This window comes from Drosophila teissieri, chromosome 2L (assembly GCF_016746235.2).
Source record: "Drosophila teissieri strain GT53w chromosome 2L, Prin_Dtei_1.1, whole genome shotgun sequence".
Classification (NCBI taxonomy): Eukaryota; Metazoa; Arthropoda; class Insecta; order Diptera; family Drosophilidae; genus Drosophila; species Drosophila teissieri.
In genome coordinates, this window is record NC_053029.1 from 16,380,256 (window position 1) to 16,398,730 (window position 18,475).

Here is an 18,475-nt window from a genome sequence, read left to right on the forward strand (position 1 = left end):
AGGAGCCTCTCGCGTCTCATCCCCCGAATACAATGCGAAAAAGTCTGTACAAAAAATAGACAAATACAGAGCAGGAGCGAAAACACCACTCTGTGCATAAAATATAACTCCCGGAGAACTGAATACCTGCAAAAAATACGCGTTAAATGGAATTACGGTGCGGGAATTGATAAAGTGAAGTGTGTTACAGCTACAGAGCAAGTGAAACAAAACGAATACATTAATAATTCATGCCCCTCAGCGTCAGAGTCAGAAGCTTACTAGTTTGATAAGGAATTCAACGTAAATCTGATATAATGTAGAAAAGTGGTACAAAGAAATATACACAGCATATAGCATATAGCATACAGCACAGAACTCTGAACATAGAACATAGAACACACCGCAAACTCAAACAAAGTTGACAAAAAAAGCTCACGCCCCTCACGTCTCAGTTTTTTCTCGGATTATTTGTGAAAGTGCAACAAACACATATAAAAAACAGGGAGGAGAGGGCACAGCAAAAAAAAGCAGTGACGGCAGGACCTGCAAAGGAATTGCCATCATTTGGGGATTACGGAATTATCGGGATCCGTTCTCATTAAAATGGATTTAAGGCAATGCCGATGTGCTGAGCTGCATTTGTGCATGGGATTGGGATTATCGATTGTAATGCGCAGTCATCAAATTATGTTTGAACAACGCCGCCGCAACAGCGATAATAGCAACAACATCAACAACCAAATCAACAACAAACACTGAATTGGCCCCTGACCCCCTTTGTCAGCCCCCCCTCCATCCAGCACCCCCTACGCCCCTGCCCACGCAAAAGGAGCAGCGAAAGAGAAGAAGCGTCTTATGAAACAATTGAAGCACCGGCCAAAGGAGCAAAGGAGCAGACAAAGACAGAGACAAAAACAACGGCAAAGGATAAAGCGGAGACCGAGAAGAAGAGGAAGCAGTAGTAGCAAAGCAGGAAACAACAACAACAACCGCAACATCGCATTTTTAAACGGCAATACGCAAAGTAAGTGAAGTGTAAAGTGAGCGAGATGGCAATAGAAAGGTGTAGAGTGCCGCGAAGAGAGGCGGAGAGAATACACTTGAAGAAATCGAGCAGCCAATTGCAAGGGATGCTCAAAATCTAAGTTGGCAGCCCACATTGTTCAAGATTCTGGGAGATGGATAGGCAAAGAATAGAGAGAGGATACAAATGATTAACACCAATTGAAATAAAAACTGGTTGAGAAGTAAAATAGAAAATAAAATATTTAGATAAAAGAAGATTCTCCCATACAACTCAGTTTTCTACTGGTTATGGTTGCCATTTTGATTTGTTCTCGTACAAAAAGTAAAAGGTAAAATAATCCTGATTGGTGATCATTTCAATGATCGTACCATAAACCGCTTTCTAGTTCATATTTAATTGTTAAAGTTATCTTATAAAATAAAGATATACGTTCAAAATCATAGAAATTAAAATAGCTTGTATACCTTGTTTTTTCTTGGTTATTAGAAAAACAAAGCGATCCTCATCTAAGATCACTTCTTTTTGTTTTTGTTTTGTTCTGTGTAGGGATGAAGAGCAGGTGAGAAGGCAGTGAAGTGAAGTGAAGCATTTGTCGCATTTGTGCAGAATTCTCGACGTAATTAATGTTTCAAGTCTGTGTGTGTGTGTGTGAGTGCGAAGGTTTGTAAACTAGGTCACTAGGAAGTTAGCCCCTTGACGACCATCCCCTCTCATCAGTGCCTCTTCAGCGGCAACTCTACGTCAAAGGTGTCAACTCGCCAAATCTGCAACCACACCTTAGTTAAATGAGCCACCCTGTAGCCACCAAACCACCCACCAAACCACCCACCGCACCACCTTTTATTCGTCCTTAACACACCGCCATGATTAACGCGCCTCACTGCGATTAACTGGCAAACAAATTTGGAGTGGTGCTGCGGTGGTGTTTGTTTGTGCTACGCCGACAGCATTTCCATTCAATAACACACGCCGCTCGTATGCAAACACTGTAAAAAGGTTTTATGCAAAAAACCCTCCGTATTTGTGCATGAAAAACTGTCATTCATCATCCGACCAACACAAATAACCGGTAATGGCATCGCCACATTATGGCTTTGTATTTTTTACATCCTCACAAAACTTTAGTTGATTTCTGACTTGCATCGCATTCATCACTCACTACAGCCTTAAAATACGTATACGCAATATTGGATCAGTTGATTAATAGGCTAATTACGATGGAACCTGAAAAGACATACTAAATAAATCCTTTAACAAATTAGCATCTATACGTTTTTATGCTATTGAAAAAATGTAATATTCGTTTAAATTTGTATTAAAAGCATGCAAATGAACCACTCAAATCCACTCGAACTATGCTTTGCCTAATTATTTATTTTATGTTTTATAACTATAAAGGACCGAATTTACATTTTTTACACAATTGTGAAAGCTAAATGGTTGAAGGTACCTTTCAGAAGTACGTATGTACATATATACTATCTATTTTATATTCACTTACAGGCAGATTTCAATCAGGACCTTTCTTTAATGGGATATATTATGTCTAGAACAGCCGAGCCGAGCAGCAACTCTTAAATTAAATATTTTAGTACCCTAATAAATTATGAAACGTGCTGACGGTAAAATATATAATACAATTCATACTTTAAGTTATTTTTTGTTGCCCTATATGGTTTACGTATCGGTGTGTATGTACGTAACTCGCACACGCAGGACACGGAGATAAAAAGGCTTCGCCTACATAAAAGTTCTATTCTTTTTTATAGAAAAATATTGCTGGCAGGAGTTTAGAACATTGCCAAAGGGGATGCGGACAGATGGAGCGGGGGTGTGGCGAGTAAAAGCCATAAAACTCAGGCGCCGAAGCGCAAAATGTCCTTGCCCTGTGCAAAAAGAAGAAATTGAACAGCAACAACCAACTGAGGGCAGAAAAAAGGAGAACAACAGCAAATAAAATACAAACTGCTTATTTATTTATTTGTTTCGACAAATCTCAATTGAAACAAAGCTTAAAAGCTTCGAAATCAAAACTTAAATAGAAACCACACAGACATCCAGACATCCAGACGAATAAAACGAAAACGATAGAGCGCGAGACAAAGAGACAATCACTATTAAATCCAAACCCAAGTTCAATTCGGTCCGCAAACAATTGAATTTGTTGCAGATTTGATTTGGCTTCATGTGGATTGCGATAACTATTTCCTGGGATTAGTATGGGATTGGATTCATTGGCCCGACCGCAGTTTGCTTCCTAATGAGATTTGGATAATTAAATGAAATTCCATAATTGAATTCCAATGAATTTAAATGTTAGGGAAGCTCTCATTCGACTTTTGTGGTTCGGCATTATTGGCATTAAGGTGGAGGGACATAAAAAGCATTTGGCATTCGATTGGATGTTTTTATTTCGTTTGATTGGTCAGCAAGGTCACATCGAAACTGACCTAAGCTAATGCAAATTGACTTTTCCTGTCAATCCAATTTAGATTCGTGTTTTCAACATTCCACATTCTTTTCACTATCACCGCCATATCGTGTATAATCACAGTACCCATTAAAGCATATCACCAACCAAGTTAAGCGAAAAGAACAATAAAATGCAACTCATTTGGATTTGCTGGCGGTCTTATTTTGTTTCAAATTTGGTATTTTCTTTAGAAATGTTTGCATACATTAAGACGAACACAAAAACATGCTTTGGCTCAAGCTCTTAAACCTTTAAAACGTTATACGCACATATTTATGCAGGAACAAATGAAGGAAAATCTCCTTTCGCCTAATTCCGAATTAATCTACAAGGAAACACATAACGCAGAAGTATGCAACAGAAATAAAATTTAAATCAGCACGTTTATGAAGTGGATTATTAGGACTGAAATGCTTATTCAACATTATTAGACAGGATTTATTGTCAGGAAAGCATTTGAATTTGCTTTTTATTCAGGCTACTCAAGTATTGGCAACTATGTATGTATGTATATCAAGCAAACCAGTTATCCTTCTTGCAAAATAAACATTGCAGACAAATAGTCTAACCTGGCTTAGTATCAATCAAAATCAACTTTAATTATCATCTAATGTCTTTGCACAACGTATACTAAGTGCAGTTGCGATAGTTGTTCAAGGCGCCAATGAACAAACAGGCAATATGTATGAATGAATGGAAAAAATATTTATAAAAATAAGTGGCTTGCAATGGTTTTCAGATTCTTATCAATATAATGCAATATTTAATACATCCCATTAAAAAAAACACTCTTAGAACATAATAATAATTTGTAATAAATCCAATCAAAGCATTGACAGGTTAAAAGGTTTTTTCCTTATCTTACCTTAGTAACATTAATTTACCTATATGTATTTCATAATTTTATTGTCCTCCAACGCCGCATAATATCTCGTATACCCCAAAGGCAGGAACATACCAAAGTGTATAAATTGCTTACGTTTGCCCATGTAGTCATAAAAATTGCTTTGGCACATAAAACGAAGCTTGACGCTCGCTTTTGGTTTTGGTTTTGGTTTTGGTCTGGTTTGGTTTGGTTTCATTTCGCCCCTTGCCATTTTTGTTTCGTTTGGTTTCCATCGCTGGTGGGCTTGTTTTTTGCGAGGGTCCTGGCCGTGTCCTTCTTATATTTCTATTTCTATTTGTATTTGTATTTGTATTCCCCGATTTGTCCGCTCGCCAATTCGGTAATCACATTTCAAGCGTTTTATTCGTCCTGATTCCATTGCCCAGTGCTGATTCATGTTTCTGTTTCTGTTTGTGGTCCCTGTCTTGCAGGATATGACAAGTGATGGTGCTGTTACGTTTTGGATATTTTTGCTTTGTTTGATCGCCTCGCCGCACCTGCAAGGGGGCGTGGCCGGGAGGCCCGATGAGCTGCACATCGGCGGCATCTTTCCGATAGCCGGCAAAGGAGGATGGCAGGGCGGACAGGCGTGCATGCCTGCCGCAAGACTGGCGTTGGATGATGTCAACAAGCAGCCGAATCTGCTGCCGGGCTTCAAGCTCATCCTGCACAGCAACGACAGCGAGGTGAGTAGTCACTACACCGAGAAAATTACCTTATCATATACTATACCAAGTTACCATCAAATGTAGTTCCAACTGACACTGACACGGCAAATGTTTTAATCATACTCATACACTCTTGATGAAGGTTCTGTTTGAGCCACCCCTTGAAAGGGCATATTCGCGCAGTGCATTTGTAAGTTGGAAAGCGATAAGCCCTACTTATATGCAGCCCGGCAGTCTCCTCTGGTGCCCTGTCACATACCCTTGGGTGCCACTTATTTTGTTTCGTTTTTGTTTCTGCTCACTGATGAGTGGAGTGCTGGCTGGGCGCTGAGCACTGGCATTCATTAGCATATTTCTCCAGGGGATCAGGGGATCGGGGGGCAGGGCTGGGTTCTGTTAACAAAGGACAAACAGTTTTATTATGCCGCATTAAAGGGTATTGCTACGCATGTGTTCCACAAATTGAATTCGCCGCACAATCCGCCATGTCCAACAATATTTGGCAATGCCTCGGCTTAATGACCGCACATAAATTGCGATTGAGATTCGACTGAAGCACGTTCGAACGTTGCCAGCAGCAATTATATTGGCTGAGTTCGGTTAATCGGGCTTTTATGTGCGTGATTCGTAATTGATAAAGGGTATTTAACATTAAGAAAAATGTGTGTATATTTCGAAGTTCGAACAAGGTCGGCCAATAAATGTCGCTTGGTGTTCATTAAATCTTAAATAAATTTACTTTACTCTTGTAGTTCAACGCTGTAAGTGTAATTATTTCAACTCGAATCAGTCTGTCTTTACGCGAAAATCTTTATATTCCCTGAAAGTTTCTGGGAGATCAATAAGTGAAAGTTTTCCTATATACTTTGAACTTGCTTTTTGCAATCAAAAGTTTTACGCATTTTATCGCTAATGGCAGCAGCACGAATTAAACTTCTGTCCCAAGCTTTTCTTGGAAAAATCACTATAATCCATATAAACAGTATTGATCCCTTCGCTTTTATTGATCATAATTTAAAACAGGCAAATGTTTCCTTTTAAGAGCTCAGTATATGTGGTTCCATTCTTTATAGCTGGCATATTCGCACTAAATAGAAAAAATAGAGAATGAAAGGCGAAATTTAAAAGGAACAGCCAATAAATCAAATTTTCAATAGTATCCATTTCTGTGGATTCTGTAACTTCTGTTGGCTTTTAGCGAACCAGCTATTAAACAAATACCCGCCCTCCGAATGGTCATGCATCATAATAAATGGCCAGTAACCGATGTAGTTTCCGTTTTCCAGTTCCCCTTTTAAGTTGCGCTATCAATGCCCCTTGGCGCGTATCTAATACATATAAAATAAAACAAAAAGAACTATCCTTATTCATTTTCATGTTTTGCACATATTTTTTGTGGATTTCCCATTTTAAGGGTCTGCGGTACAGTTGTTGCGGTTTCCACTACTTCGGCGGCTGTTTTGGGCCTGCCTATTTTTAAGCGCGAACCTCATTAGTTTTAAGTGAGCGAAAGCTTAACTACTTGTTTTGAGTTTTGAATGAGGTCACTTTGCCCCGGCCGAGCCGTAGCTCATCATTTGAGTTATTTTTATTCAAGGCTGCCAGGAGGGACAGACACTACTATATCCTAGGCCACATACAAACCTACATACGTACGTAAATACACGCCCATTTACGGGCCAGATACGGACATATAGATAGGAACAGAGCCGGAGAGGTAAACCGAGTCCTGTGCCTGGTCATATCTGCTCGTATCTGTTCATATCTGGTCTGGGTGGTCTTTTCTGTTCTGGTCTGGTGTCGTCTGTATAGTTGAGTTCAGTTCAGTTCAGTTCGCTTCGCTGGACTGAGCCAGGCGCGTTATGTTTGTGGCTTAGGCAAACAGCTTCCGTTAAATGCTGCATAATTAGTTGCCATCTCCAGGTCCCACAGCCACCTTCTCCCCCTCCACACTCACTCCCACCGCCTCACCCACATCCACGTCACTTGGCAAGCGACAAGGGGCAAAGGTCGCACGCAATGTTTGCCTTTGCTTTTGCCTTTGCCGCTGCCTTTTGCTTGACCTACTTTGATGTGTGAAATGTCCCAAAGAATCCTCCACAAAAGCGCCGAGAAGAGAACAACAGAAGTATAAACTAGGCAGGATGGTTATCCCTTGATAAGCGAAGCCCCTGGTCGGCATAAGTCCAAAATCACACAGAACTAGTGCATAAATTTCAGCGAATTGCAAATCTAGCTTTGATTTTATAATGCCCACATAAGGTCTGAAAAATCGCATTATTTCACTTGCAAATCTGTCACTTTCTATCGGCTAAGTGCCTTCATGCGAACCGCTGAAATGGCTTAAACCGGTTGTCAAGCCGGAAATTGATTTAGTAGCGGTGTTTTCTTTTTGAATTAATGTTTAATTAAAAAAAACAAAGCATGCAATTGTTTTTATTCAACTAGAAATAAGAAAAAACACACATTATCAATTGAATTTCAACGCTCAAAAGGTAAACATAATGGTATAGGTAATAAAATAAACAGAATCTGCGAGTTTGAATTTAAATTGGATATTTATTTATGCACTATGTAATATATTCCTTTAAAGTTTTTGCACCATAGTAGGGAAAAATGAAATTAGCAATCATTTAGATATCTTTTTGTTAATCTTAAAAGTATTATAAACAAGTATATAAGATGTACACATGCTGCTTAGTTAATCTAAAAAAGGGGCTTGGGTCTGCCAGCGAAAGCGAAAAGGGAAACTATTTAACTAGAGCGGAGGCTCACATTGTGGCATGCCTCGCGACCCTAAGCCCACACCTAAATCCAAATAGATGGAGTAGTATGAACAGGATAATACTTATGCATAAACAGGGACTGGACATGAAAAGGAAAAGAAAGAAAAAACCAATTAGAATGCTTGTTTACACGCAAGCCGAGTAAGAAATATGAAAATTGTCGTCAGCAGCAGGAAGACAAGGGGGTTTGGGCCAAAGTAAAGGAAACGCCGAACAGAGAAACGAGTTTGCCATGTAAATGAATGAATGCGAGAATGAATAACTGAATGAATGAATCATTTATATGGCCAACGTGGATACACGTATGCACACGTATGTATATCACAACTTCAGCACCAGGGAAAAGTGCCGCCGAAGGGGCACACCCTCCTGAATTATTCATTGTCATGAATGAATCTTGTTTAATTGATAAATGCTATGACATGGGGATTAATAAAAGGCATAATGGAAAAATATCAACCAGGTGCGACATAAATTAGCAAGGACTTGAATATGGAAATTTAACTAACCATATTACTTTAAATTAGTTTAATAAATCACGCTTAGCTGGGCTTGATCGCTTTTAAAATATCCAATTATTATGCATTGATTGATTATAATTTGTTAGTTTCTCTGTTAGCGAGGTTTTAGAACCTGCCAAGTGCAGTATAGTTTTTAATGAGCACCACCTTGATTAATGTGCGTTTTTAATCATATTGGCGATAATTGGGCGATAATGCAATCTCCTTCTGGGCCAGTTTTGTTCATTAAATTCAATTCAAATGCCAGAGCAATGTCAAAAACGCCTCGCATAAATCACAAAGCCAATTAATCATTTCAATAATTATATTCCAATGAAGACAGACACATAAATAACAGGAAACTCGCTATTAATAACTCCTGAAGGGTCGTTGCTTAGCATAATCATAATCAATACTTCGCGATGGCCATCAAGCGAAGCCCACATGCTTATGTATATGAATATTTACCCAAGACTGACGGGAAGTAAAATTTTCTTGGCAACTGGCTAATTCCGCTTTCCCCCTCCCAAATCCCCCCGCTTTCATCCACAGTGTGAGCCCGGTTTGGGCGCCAGCGTGATGTACAATCTGCTCTACAATAAACCGCAAAAGCTGATGCTGCTGGCAGGATGCAGCACGGTCTGCACCACTGTAGCCGAGGCTGCCAAAATGTGGAATCTAATTGTGGTAAGTGAAATTTGCATAACGCCAGCATGGCATCGCCTGAATTTCGAGATACTTTACCTATTGCACTGCCCACAGCTCTGCTACGGGGCCTCGAGTCCGGCTCTGTCGGATCGCAAGCGGTTTCCCACTTTATTCCGCACCCATCCATCGGCCACGGTGCACAATCCCACGCGCATCAAGTTGATGAAGAAGTTCGGCTGGTCCCGGGTGGCCATTCTACAACAGGCCGAGGAGGTCTTTATATCGGTAGGATACAACTTAAGCTCCTTAGTCCATTTCAATATTAATGAAATTTACAATACAAACAGACCGTGGAGGATCTCGAGAATCGATGCATGGAGGCTGGCGTTGAAATCGTAACTAGACAATCATTTCTATCCGATCCAACAGACGCCGTGCGCAATTTGCGACGCCAGGATGCACGCATCATTGTGGGACTCTTCTACGTGGTGGCCGCCAGGAGGGTTCTCTGCGAAATGTACAAGCAGCAGCTGTATGGCCGAGCTCATGTATGGTTCTTCATTGGTGAGTCCAAACCAGATACTAGTTAAATAGATAAGCACTGTAGGACTTATGTCTATGCATTTAAAGGTTTATGCCTATACTCTTTATAGAGTTTAGTCTAGAGTCTGTTCCTCTTTTGACTCTCTTTTATTATTTATTGTTCAGGCTGGTACGAAGACAACTGGTACGAGGTCAACCTGAAAGCAGAGGGCATCACCTGCACTGTGGAGCAAATGCGCATAGCTGCCGAGGGACATCTGACGACAGAAGCTCTCATGTGGAATCAGAACAATCAGACAACTATATCCGGAATGACTGCAGAGGAATTTCGGTAAGTACTCCTCGAGCCTTTGCTATTTCCTTATTGCTTCAATATGCCCTCCTCTCACACAGACATCGACTGAATCAGGCGCTAATCGAAGAGGGTTACGACATCAATCACGATCGCTATCCGGAGGGCTACCAGGAGGCACCCCTAGCCTACGATGCAGTGTGGAGTGTGGCTTTGGCCTTCAACAAAACCATGGAACGCTTGACGACCGGAAAGAAATCCCTGAGGGACTTTACCTATACGGACAAGGAAATTGCCGATGAAATATACGCTGCCATGAACTCCACACAGTTTCTGGGTGTATCGGTACGTTTGTAGATCTTGTTTCCTAACTCTCATAACTTTACCATGCAAAATGTTTTCTTCAAGGGCGTGGTGGCATTCAGTTCTCAGGGCGATCGTATTGCTCTGACTCAGATCGAACAGATGATAGACGGCAAGTACGAGAAATTGGGATACTACGACACTCAGTTGGACAACCTATCCTGGTTGAATACTGAACAGTGGATTGGTGGCAAGGTAAGCATGTCAGTTAGCTTGGGAAAATCAATCCTAAAACCAAAATGTCGGACGATGAAAAAAAGCCAGAAGACAGAAAGCATGTATCGACTGATCCGGAAAAGAACAGAATTGCCGCAAATGACGGAACTGATACGGGAAGATCAATAACGAGCTTTAGTCAGAAAGATGATGAACCCAGAGAGCCATTATCATCTGCAAGTCTAAAGCAAGGTCCCAAGATAGCACCAAAACCGAAAAAGTCTACGATAATATCGTCAACTTCGCATACTGGTAAAGACGCAGTGCCCCAGAAAGATGCAGACAATGAAGAGCCCGGCTTTTCTAAGTCATTCAGAAAAGAATCTTTTAATACGCAAGCAAATAGAAACAGTACTGCATCAAAAGAAGATCAGATGATATTAATAAAGACCGTTCCCGGAAAATCCCTCCTTAAAGATTCCGACGATGAAAATGCGGAGGCATCCAGCCGGACCAAAAATTACCCAGTAGCAAAAAAAGTTGAGGGATCTTCCACGAGGCGAGTTCGCGAGCCATTTGATTCATTTAATAGGGAAAAGTACCTGGCTGAACTGGTCGATTATGATCGATCGTCCGAAGAAAAGGAAGCAGCTTCTGAACCAGACAGTACTCTTCGACGTCGTTTTCTCAGAAGTAATGAATTCAATTCTACATCAAGTCTTGAAGGTGAGGAGGAAGAGTTGGATCTGGATTCAGCTGGATCGGCGACAATGCGAGGTAGCTATCGAATGGCACAGAATAACGATGGCGAACGACCTGTTATCCTAGCTGAAATAATCAATATGGGCAAGTTGAAGGAGCTTAAGGACCAGCGCGAGTCAAATAAAGGATTTCTTAGCAACTATAGAGATGATAAGACCATTGATGAGGTGAAAGGTTCCAAGACCACAGGAACCAGCAGAAGCCACGTGGAAGAAGTTAAATATAAGGACACCGCAAGTGATGCTGAGGACAATAATGCACTAGTGAAACACATAGGCACAATCACAAAAATATTCAGTATTGCTCAAAGAGTGGAACAGAAGAAAACCGCCAAAGAAAGTGAGGAAAGTAAGGACGAAACAAGTAATGATGAAATAAATAAAGAAGAAATAAATAAAGATGAAATAAATAAAGGCGGAATAAATACAGCCGATGAACAGAAACCTCCCCTAGAACCAGAAGTCCAATTGGAGGCAAAGAAAGCTTGGACTTTTCCGATCACAGATGCATCGCCTGATATCCCTGGAGAGGATCAGCCCCTGCAAGAATACCAAAGGGTTAAAATTGGAAAGAGAAATAGGAAGTTCAGAAATATAGGAATAAATACGGATATAAGCAGAAAATCCAAAATTAAAACACTTCCCAGCAAGTCTGAAAGTGGTGACTTGGAAGCATACCATGCAGGTGGAAGATTGCGAGATATAGGGATATCTACTGAAAATCAGCGGAAGAAGTATAAACAAAGAATAGAGCCAGACGATGTTCCCGTTGATATAGCACACAGCGATGAACGGGTAAGAGAGGTTGGAGTGAATACTAAGGTCCTTCCAAAAACCATAGTTCCACCGATTTCCGAGATGCTCGAGCACAAAAGTGGTCAATTAAGGGACGTTGGGGCCAACACAGATAAGCCATTTTGGCCAATCGACGACGGCACCGATGTGACCTACATGCGACCGATAAAAACTAATATGAACGAATTGAATAAACTGATTGTGGATCCGCCACCGGATAATGGGCCCTACAAGATGCCCACCAAAGAAGAAAGTCGAGGTTACTACAAAGGCTGTGAATATCATTTTCCGGGCAGAACTCAGTGGCGCAGGCTTTTCTACAATAGAACCCATGGAAATTATGAATTGCGCCGTCCAAGTCATTGGTTCTACACACTAGTTTTTTCCGTTCTATATATTTCGTTTGTCATTCTTTTCTCGATGGCCTGGTTCGATATTATCAAAGATGACGCACCCAGGAAGGCGCCCGTGATAAAGATGACTCAACCATATATTAGTTTCACTCCTTTCGGACCACGAACCAATCCCAAGGCGGTGTCATTCGATCCTAGAAACAGCACGGAAATCATGGAAAAGTATGCTGGGATAATGGCTCTCCTGGAAAAATATGGCGACCATGGCCAGAACCCGCGTTTTGGATCTTGTACTGCCGATGAAAAGTTTGGATATCCAAGCGGCGAACCGTGTGTTTTTCTAAAAGTAAATCGGATTATTGGATTTAAGACCGAACCCTACACCAATTCCGATGAGCTCGTCAGTGCTAAAATCAACGATGTTGAGTTTACGGCCCTAAAAAGGTTACTAGAAAACACCACTTCAGAGGAGGCTCGTCTGAATCGCACTTGGATTACCTGCCGCGCGGATAAAAATAATGTTTTGATTGAGTTCCATCCAGAGCCGGCGATAAGAACGGAGTACACCGATATTGAAGAGAAAATTGAGTATGTCGCGAATGAGGGTAAAAAGTCATTCTTCGGCCCAAACGATCTGAATCGCATAGTGGCTCTCAGGATCAAAAATCTAAAGGCAAACGAGCGTGTTCACATAAATTGCAAAATGTGGGCTCGTAATATCCATCATAAGAAGGAGGGTTATGGTCAAGTTTCGTTTTTTGTGTTATTGGCCACAAACGAAAACCGCGAAAGGGTGGAAAAATTGCTCCGACACGGCGACTCATTATAAATAATGTTTTTTTATAAAATTTTCTAATTAAATGTTGAGATGGCAGAATAGTATAGTTTCAATTGATATTTATTACATCCATAATCTAGGTTCCTCAAGATCGCACAATTGTCACCCATGTTCTACGCACTGTGTCCTTGCCATTATTTGTGTGTATGTGCACAATATCCAGTTGTGGCATATTCGTTGCCTTCGCCTTGATCATCTTTAATATATGGAATAAGCATAGAAGGTAGTCTCACTTTTAAAGTAGTGCCCATACAGAATTGACAATGGTTATAACAATTTCAGAGTAATACAATCCTCGCATCCCGTTTGCAATACGATCATGTTATTTGGTGTCATCATCTGTCTAATATCTGTCATCTTACTGGGTATCGACGGACGCTTTGTCAGCCCCGAGGAATATCCACAGGTGGGAGGGAGTATATCTATATCTATATTTCGATATCTAACTTATACCTTATCAATATTCCATTAGATATGTCAAGCGCGGGCTTGGTTACTATCCACCGGTTTTACACTAGCATACGGTGCTATGTTCAGCAAGGTCTGGCGTGTGCATCGCTTTACAACAAAAGCAAAAACTGACCCGAAGGTGCGTTAATATGAAATAAATACATATTCAGTTGGTAATCACCTTTGTGTAATTGCAGAAAAAAGTGGAACCTTGGAAGCTATACACCATGGTTTCGGGGCTCTTATCAATAGATTTAGTGATATTACTCTCATGGCAGATCTTTGATCCGCTGCAGCGTTATCTCGAAACATTCCCACTCGAAGATCCAGTATCTACTACTGATGATATTAAAATACGTCCAGAGCTTGAGCATTGTGAAAGTCAGCGCAACTCCATGTGGTTGGGTATGTAGCAAAATGGGCACATTGAGAACACATACTATATTTATATTATTTTTTTCAGGTCTTGTGTACGGCTTCAAGGGGCTAATCCTGGTGTTTGGTCTGTTTTTGGCCTACGAGACGCGCTCCATTAAAGTGAAACAGATCAACGATTCGCGTTATGTGGGCATGAGCATCTACAACGTGGTGGTCCTCTGCCTGATAACAGCTCCGGTGGGCATGGTCATTGCATCGCAACAGGACGCGTCCTTTGCCTTCGTTGCTCTAGCTGTGATATTCTGTTGTTTCCTAAGCATGCTGCTGATATTTGTGCCAAAGGTCAGCACCTTCCTATGCTAAAAGTAGTCGCACATTTGTAATGCTCTGTATTCGCTTAGGTCATTGAGGTCATACGTCATCCCAAGGACAAGGCCGAATCGAAATACAATCCCGATTCAGCCATTTCGAAGGAGGACGAAGAACGCTATCAGAAACTTGTTACAGAAAACGAGGAATTGCAACGATTAATAACACAGGTATGCTAAATCATGGTAGATTATCTTTATAAGATGTATCTTCTAAATTCTAAAAGAATTTTGGTCTTATCATCATTTGAACAAAAGTTAGGGAGTGGAATTTCCAGCGGCCCCAGTGAATTCCATTAAGAATGACGGTTTCACCTTCTCTAAAATAAAGTCCATTTAGCGAGCTGTAATGTGAAGTATTATAAAGTAGAAACTTCTCATAAATCCAATTTTGATTTCATATCTTTACCTTGACAAACAAGAGTGAAACCACCAACCACCGCCATGGTTGGCTGCACAATTCTTACTAGACTCGTCATTATCACGATCAAAAGTAGAGAACCTTTTGCTTATGTGGTTTTTAAGGGAGTCCCCAGCAGTTCCAGAATATTGTCCCACCCGTTCCAGTTTATATAACTCATTTTCACTGCCCACTTGAAAGTCATCAAAGTGCGCGTATTCTGTAACGCCAGTGCCATGCTTTAGTTGAATGAAAAGTTCGTGTGGTTGTTCTCTAGTCATCAGATAAAGCTTCTGGAGACCGATGAAAAATTCTCCATTCGGATTGCCAAATCCATCCTTGTAATTAATCCACGATTGGTTGAAGTTAACACTTCCATCTAGGCGTCTTTGAATGACAATCCAATCTCTTGTGGTTGTTTTGCACTGGGTCACTTGAAAAGGTTCTTCTCCTGGCAGCTTCAGCTGGTAAATTCCATCTGGACTGCCACTAGGACAGGTGTGTGGTGAACTCTGACCCATTTGGAACTGCAAAATCCATAAAAGAAACACAACAAACCACGACCTCATTTTGCTCAACATGCGTTCTGATACCCGGTCGGCGGTTTACTGAAATATATTTAGACTTATCTACTATTTAAATGGGAACTTTTAAAACGCAGTTTTGTGGTTTTAAATAGAAACTCAATTTACAGCCTTTGACCGCATTGCTTGATATACATTTATTCTACTTGGGTCGCCATTTAAGCAAATGGATTCAATTTTTTGTTTAGAATGCAAGGAAAAGAACAACTTTTTAAGTGTTTATTTGTTTATTTTTGGCTTTATTGCTACTTTTTATAAGCAACCTTGGCATTTGGTCAAACCTTTAATTAATTAAGTGTTTCCCCTTGCAGAAGGAGGAAAAGATTCGAGTCCTGCGACAGCGGCTGGTGGAGCGGGGCGACGCCAAGGGCACAGAACTGAATGGTGCAACAGGTGCCGCCCCCGCCGCCGTGGCGACCACTTCGCAGCCCGCCTCCCTCATCAACTCATCCGCACATGCCACGCCTGCAGCCACACTCGCAATCACACAAGGTGAGTACACGGTGGAGGTATGCACCCCAAATGCCCCTAGCCAGTTGCATGTGGTACTCGATGCTAGTATCGTTGGTGTAGCTTGACGTTCTTAATCGTAATGTTCTCGATTTTAACTAGAAATCTTAGCTCTATTCGTGGGCATTGACACAATTGATTAGGAACAACCAATAAATGGAGTTCAAAGGTTATTTGCTTATGCTAACGCAATGTAAACTCTTTTTCGCACATCAACAAACGTTTTTCGTTTTGTCAACATGAAAACAAAGGCTATTTATCAGTTTCTGGAATGTCTATAGCTTTTCTACATATGTACCTTCAGCACTATTGTCCTGCAGTTTTGAGCTTATTTATATTATCAGCACTACTGCACTATATAAAAACTCCGCACCTTTTTCACATTTAGCAAGATGATTCCAATCACATTCTTAAAAATGTTAAACATCGTGAAATTTATAAGTATTAATCCTAAATATTTATTTTGCAGATACTCATGAGCATCGTACATGAAAAAACTTGTCAATTTCCTTTGCGTGATAGGTGAATTATACAAAAGATATGAAATGCAAATAATGATGCTAAAGGAAGATGGATTTAAACAAACACGTACTTAAAGAACTTTGTATCAACTTTAAGCTGAGCTAAATAAGTGAATTGGTAGCAGCAATTTTGTAGAATAATGAAATATGTATTGTACCTTAAACGTGTTTAGCATTAACATTGAAAACGAAGTAATTTTAACTTAAAAGAAAACACAAAATCGACATTAGCATCTAAACTAAGCGAATTGTTAGGCTTTAAAGTTGCAACTCAGAAACCAAAAACTCTAGCAAATCAAGAAAATCCTGTAAAAAACGATCGTGTTAAAGTTAGTCATTTTTAAATGCAGGAAGGAATAATTGTTGTCTTTTTTTTTTTTGTTTAGTAAATACTGTCTTTGGGTTAGACGAATTATCTTTTTGAACCTCATTTGCTCAGCGCTGTCTCCTAGAGCTCTCTATACTATACTTAATTATAATAAATCTGCATAGATGAAAATTCCCCAAAAGGCGGCCTTCTCCTGATTCTTAGTTTTTAGTTTTTATTTACTTGTCTTTTCTGAACCAGGTCGCGGCAATACAAACCAAACTCCTAGACTCCGGGAATCAAACCACGGAACTCTGTCCTTCTCGACAGGATAATCGGTTTGGTTCCCAATATGTTAGCTAAGTTAGCTTTAGGCACTTTGAATAGATCCATGTGTGTATGTGAGGTGTAAATGTGCACTCGATAAAAGTTTTAATAGTTTACATTTCAGCAAATCGTAAAAAGCACAAATCGAATGACAAGTCTAGCAAATATTAGATAATGAAGGGATATGTATACATTTAGCTTAGACTAGTGTAGCATCAAAAGTTAATATATTACATTATGGATGGGTTGAGTGCTCAAGAAACGTTTTAATTTTTATGTACTGTTATACATAGACAAATTAAATGGTAATGAGAAATTTTTGAACCTACTGTAAGTTCTAAAATCGCATTTATAAAGTATATATATTATACACAGGAACCGAGGAGAGACCGAGCATAATTGAGGACGTCGTTATATAGGAATTGACTTTATTTAAACTAATACTAAACTGAACCCTATTGACAAAAGATTAACTTACTCACTTGCATAACATACTATCACTCACTCACCCTTCAACGAAATCGAATCTTTTCAATTCAACTCAACTCAATTCAAACTCACTCACATCCAAGTAAAACGGAATTATATAAAAAAGAAAACCATCACAAAAAGTGCTATAAGAAACATACATAGACAACATCAAATTCCTACGAAATGAAAGACTTTAAAATCTAAGCCGTTAAAAAAATGGAAAACCAAGCAAAAGAAATGAATACTATACACGCGATAAACCATGATTATATATAAATATTGAAATATATATATGAAATTTACACATGGCAAAGAACATCTCTAGTACATTGATATTTGTTAAGAGTCGTTGGAATTTGTAGTTTAATTGGATTGTATTTCATACACATATAGGGAACGCTGTTAGGGTAGACGTGTAACTCGAGATCATGTATATTGTATATAGAGCATTTAGCTGCGCCTCCTAAACACAGAAACATAGAAGAGCCACAACGGCAACCAAGTCTACAAATGCAACAAGTAATCGACATTTATTTTCGAATCCGAATCAATTATTTGCTTTTGTCCTCAAATCACAGCCGAAAGAAGAACTTCTAGCAAAGTAAGACACAGTTTAGCCAAGCTAATTGTTGTATAAATACGAGTAAATAGAAAAAGCAAAGGTTAAATAAATCCAGAATTATTTCAAAGGAAAACACAAGAAAGTGAAATTCTACTGTTAGTGACAAAATAAATATGAACCACGACAAATGGTAGCAATATGCAGGAAAAACAAAAGGTCAAAGTAATGAAAAACTCGGTATGTTCTTATGAATGTAACACTAACGAATTAATTTAAAGTTTAATAAAACGGAATAAATGAGAATTTTACTGAATAAAAAACACAAAACAGAATTGAACAAAAAATTACTGTTATTTATTGGGCTGGGTCGTTAATTCACAATTTACAGGCAAATTAAAAAAAATTTCAATGAAAAAGTAAACAGTTTTCTTATCTACCACATAAGCAAATAGGCCATCTGAGTCCACTTTTGCTTTATTTAATGTGCCTTTAAAGAAATGAAATATTTTAGGCTTTAATTAAAGGC

General features: G+C 39.6%; 3 protein-coding genes across 3 annotated transcripts; 2 read left to right on the top strand and 1 right to left on the bottom strand.

Moving 5' to 3' along the window:
- Positions 1–49: 49 nt before the first annotated feature.
- LOC122611917 (gamma-aminobutyric acid type B receptor subunit 1) lies at positions 50–18,237 on the top strand. The gene is made up of 16 exons (XM_043785340.1): positions 50–1,006; positions 4,800–5,054; positions 8,875–9,009; positions 9,085–9,255; positions 9,318–9,534; positions 9,679–9,844; positions 9,907–10,150; positions 10,214–10,363; positions 13,152–13,294; positions 13,354–13,477; positions 13,544–13,660; positions 13,719–13,926; positions 13,985–14,241; positions 14,301–14,438; positions 15,563–15,743; positions 16,231–18,237. The coding sequence occupies exons 2-16, from the start codon at positions 4,803–4,805 to the stop codon at positions 16,251–16,253; spliced, it is 2,526 nt and encodes an 841-aa protein (XP_043641275.1). The 5' UTR covers positions 50–1,006; positions 4,800–4,802; the 3' UTR covers positions 16,254–18,237.
- Positions 10,330–13,100, top strand: LOC122611909. Its single transcript, XM_043785328.1, has one exon. The coding sequence runs from the start codon at positions 10,408–10,410 to the stop codon at positions 13,060–13,062; it is 2,655 nt and encodes an 884-aa protein (XP_043641263.1). The 5' UTR covers positions 10,330–10,407; the 3' UTR covers positions 13,063–13,100.
- LOC122611927 (angiopoietin-related protein 1) lies at positions 14,488–15,236 on the bottom strand. The gene is made up of 2 exons (XM_043785351.1): positions 14,677–15,236; positions 14,488–14,611 (listed from the first exon to the last, which is right to left on the bottom strand). The coding sequence occupies exons 1-2, from the start codon at positions 15,234–15,236 to the stop codon at positions 14,488–14,490; spliced, it is 684 nt and encodes a 227-aa protein (XP_043641286.1).
- Positions 18,238–18,475: the final 238 nt, after the last annotated feature.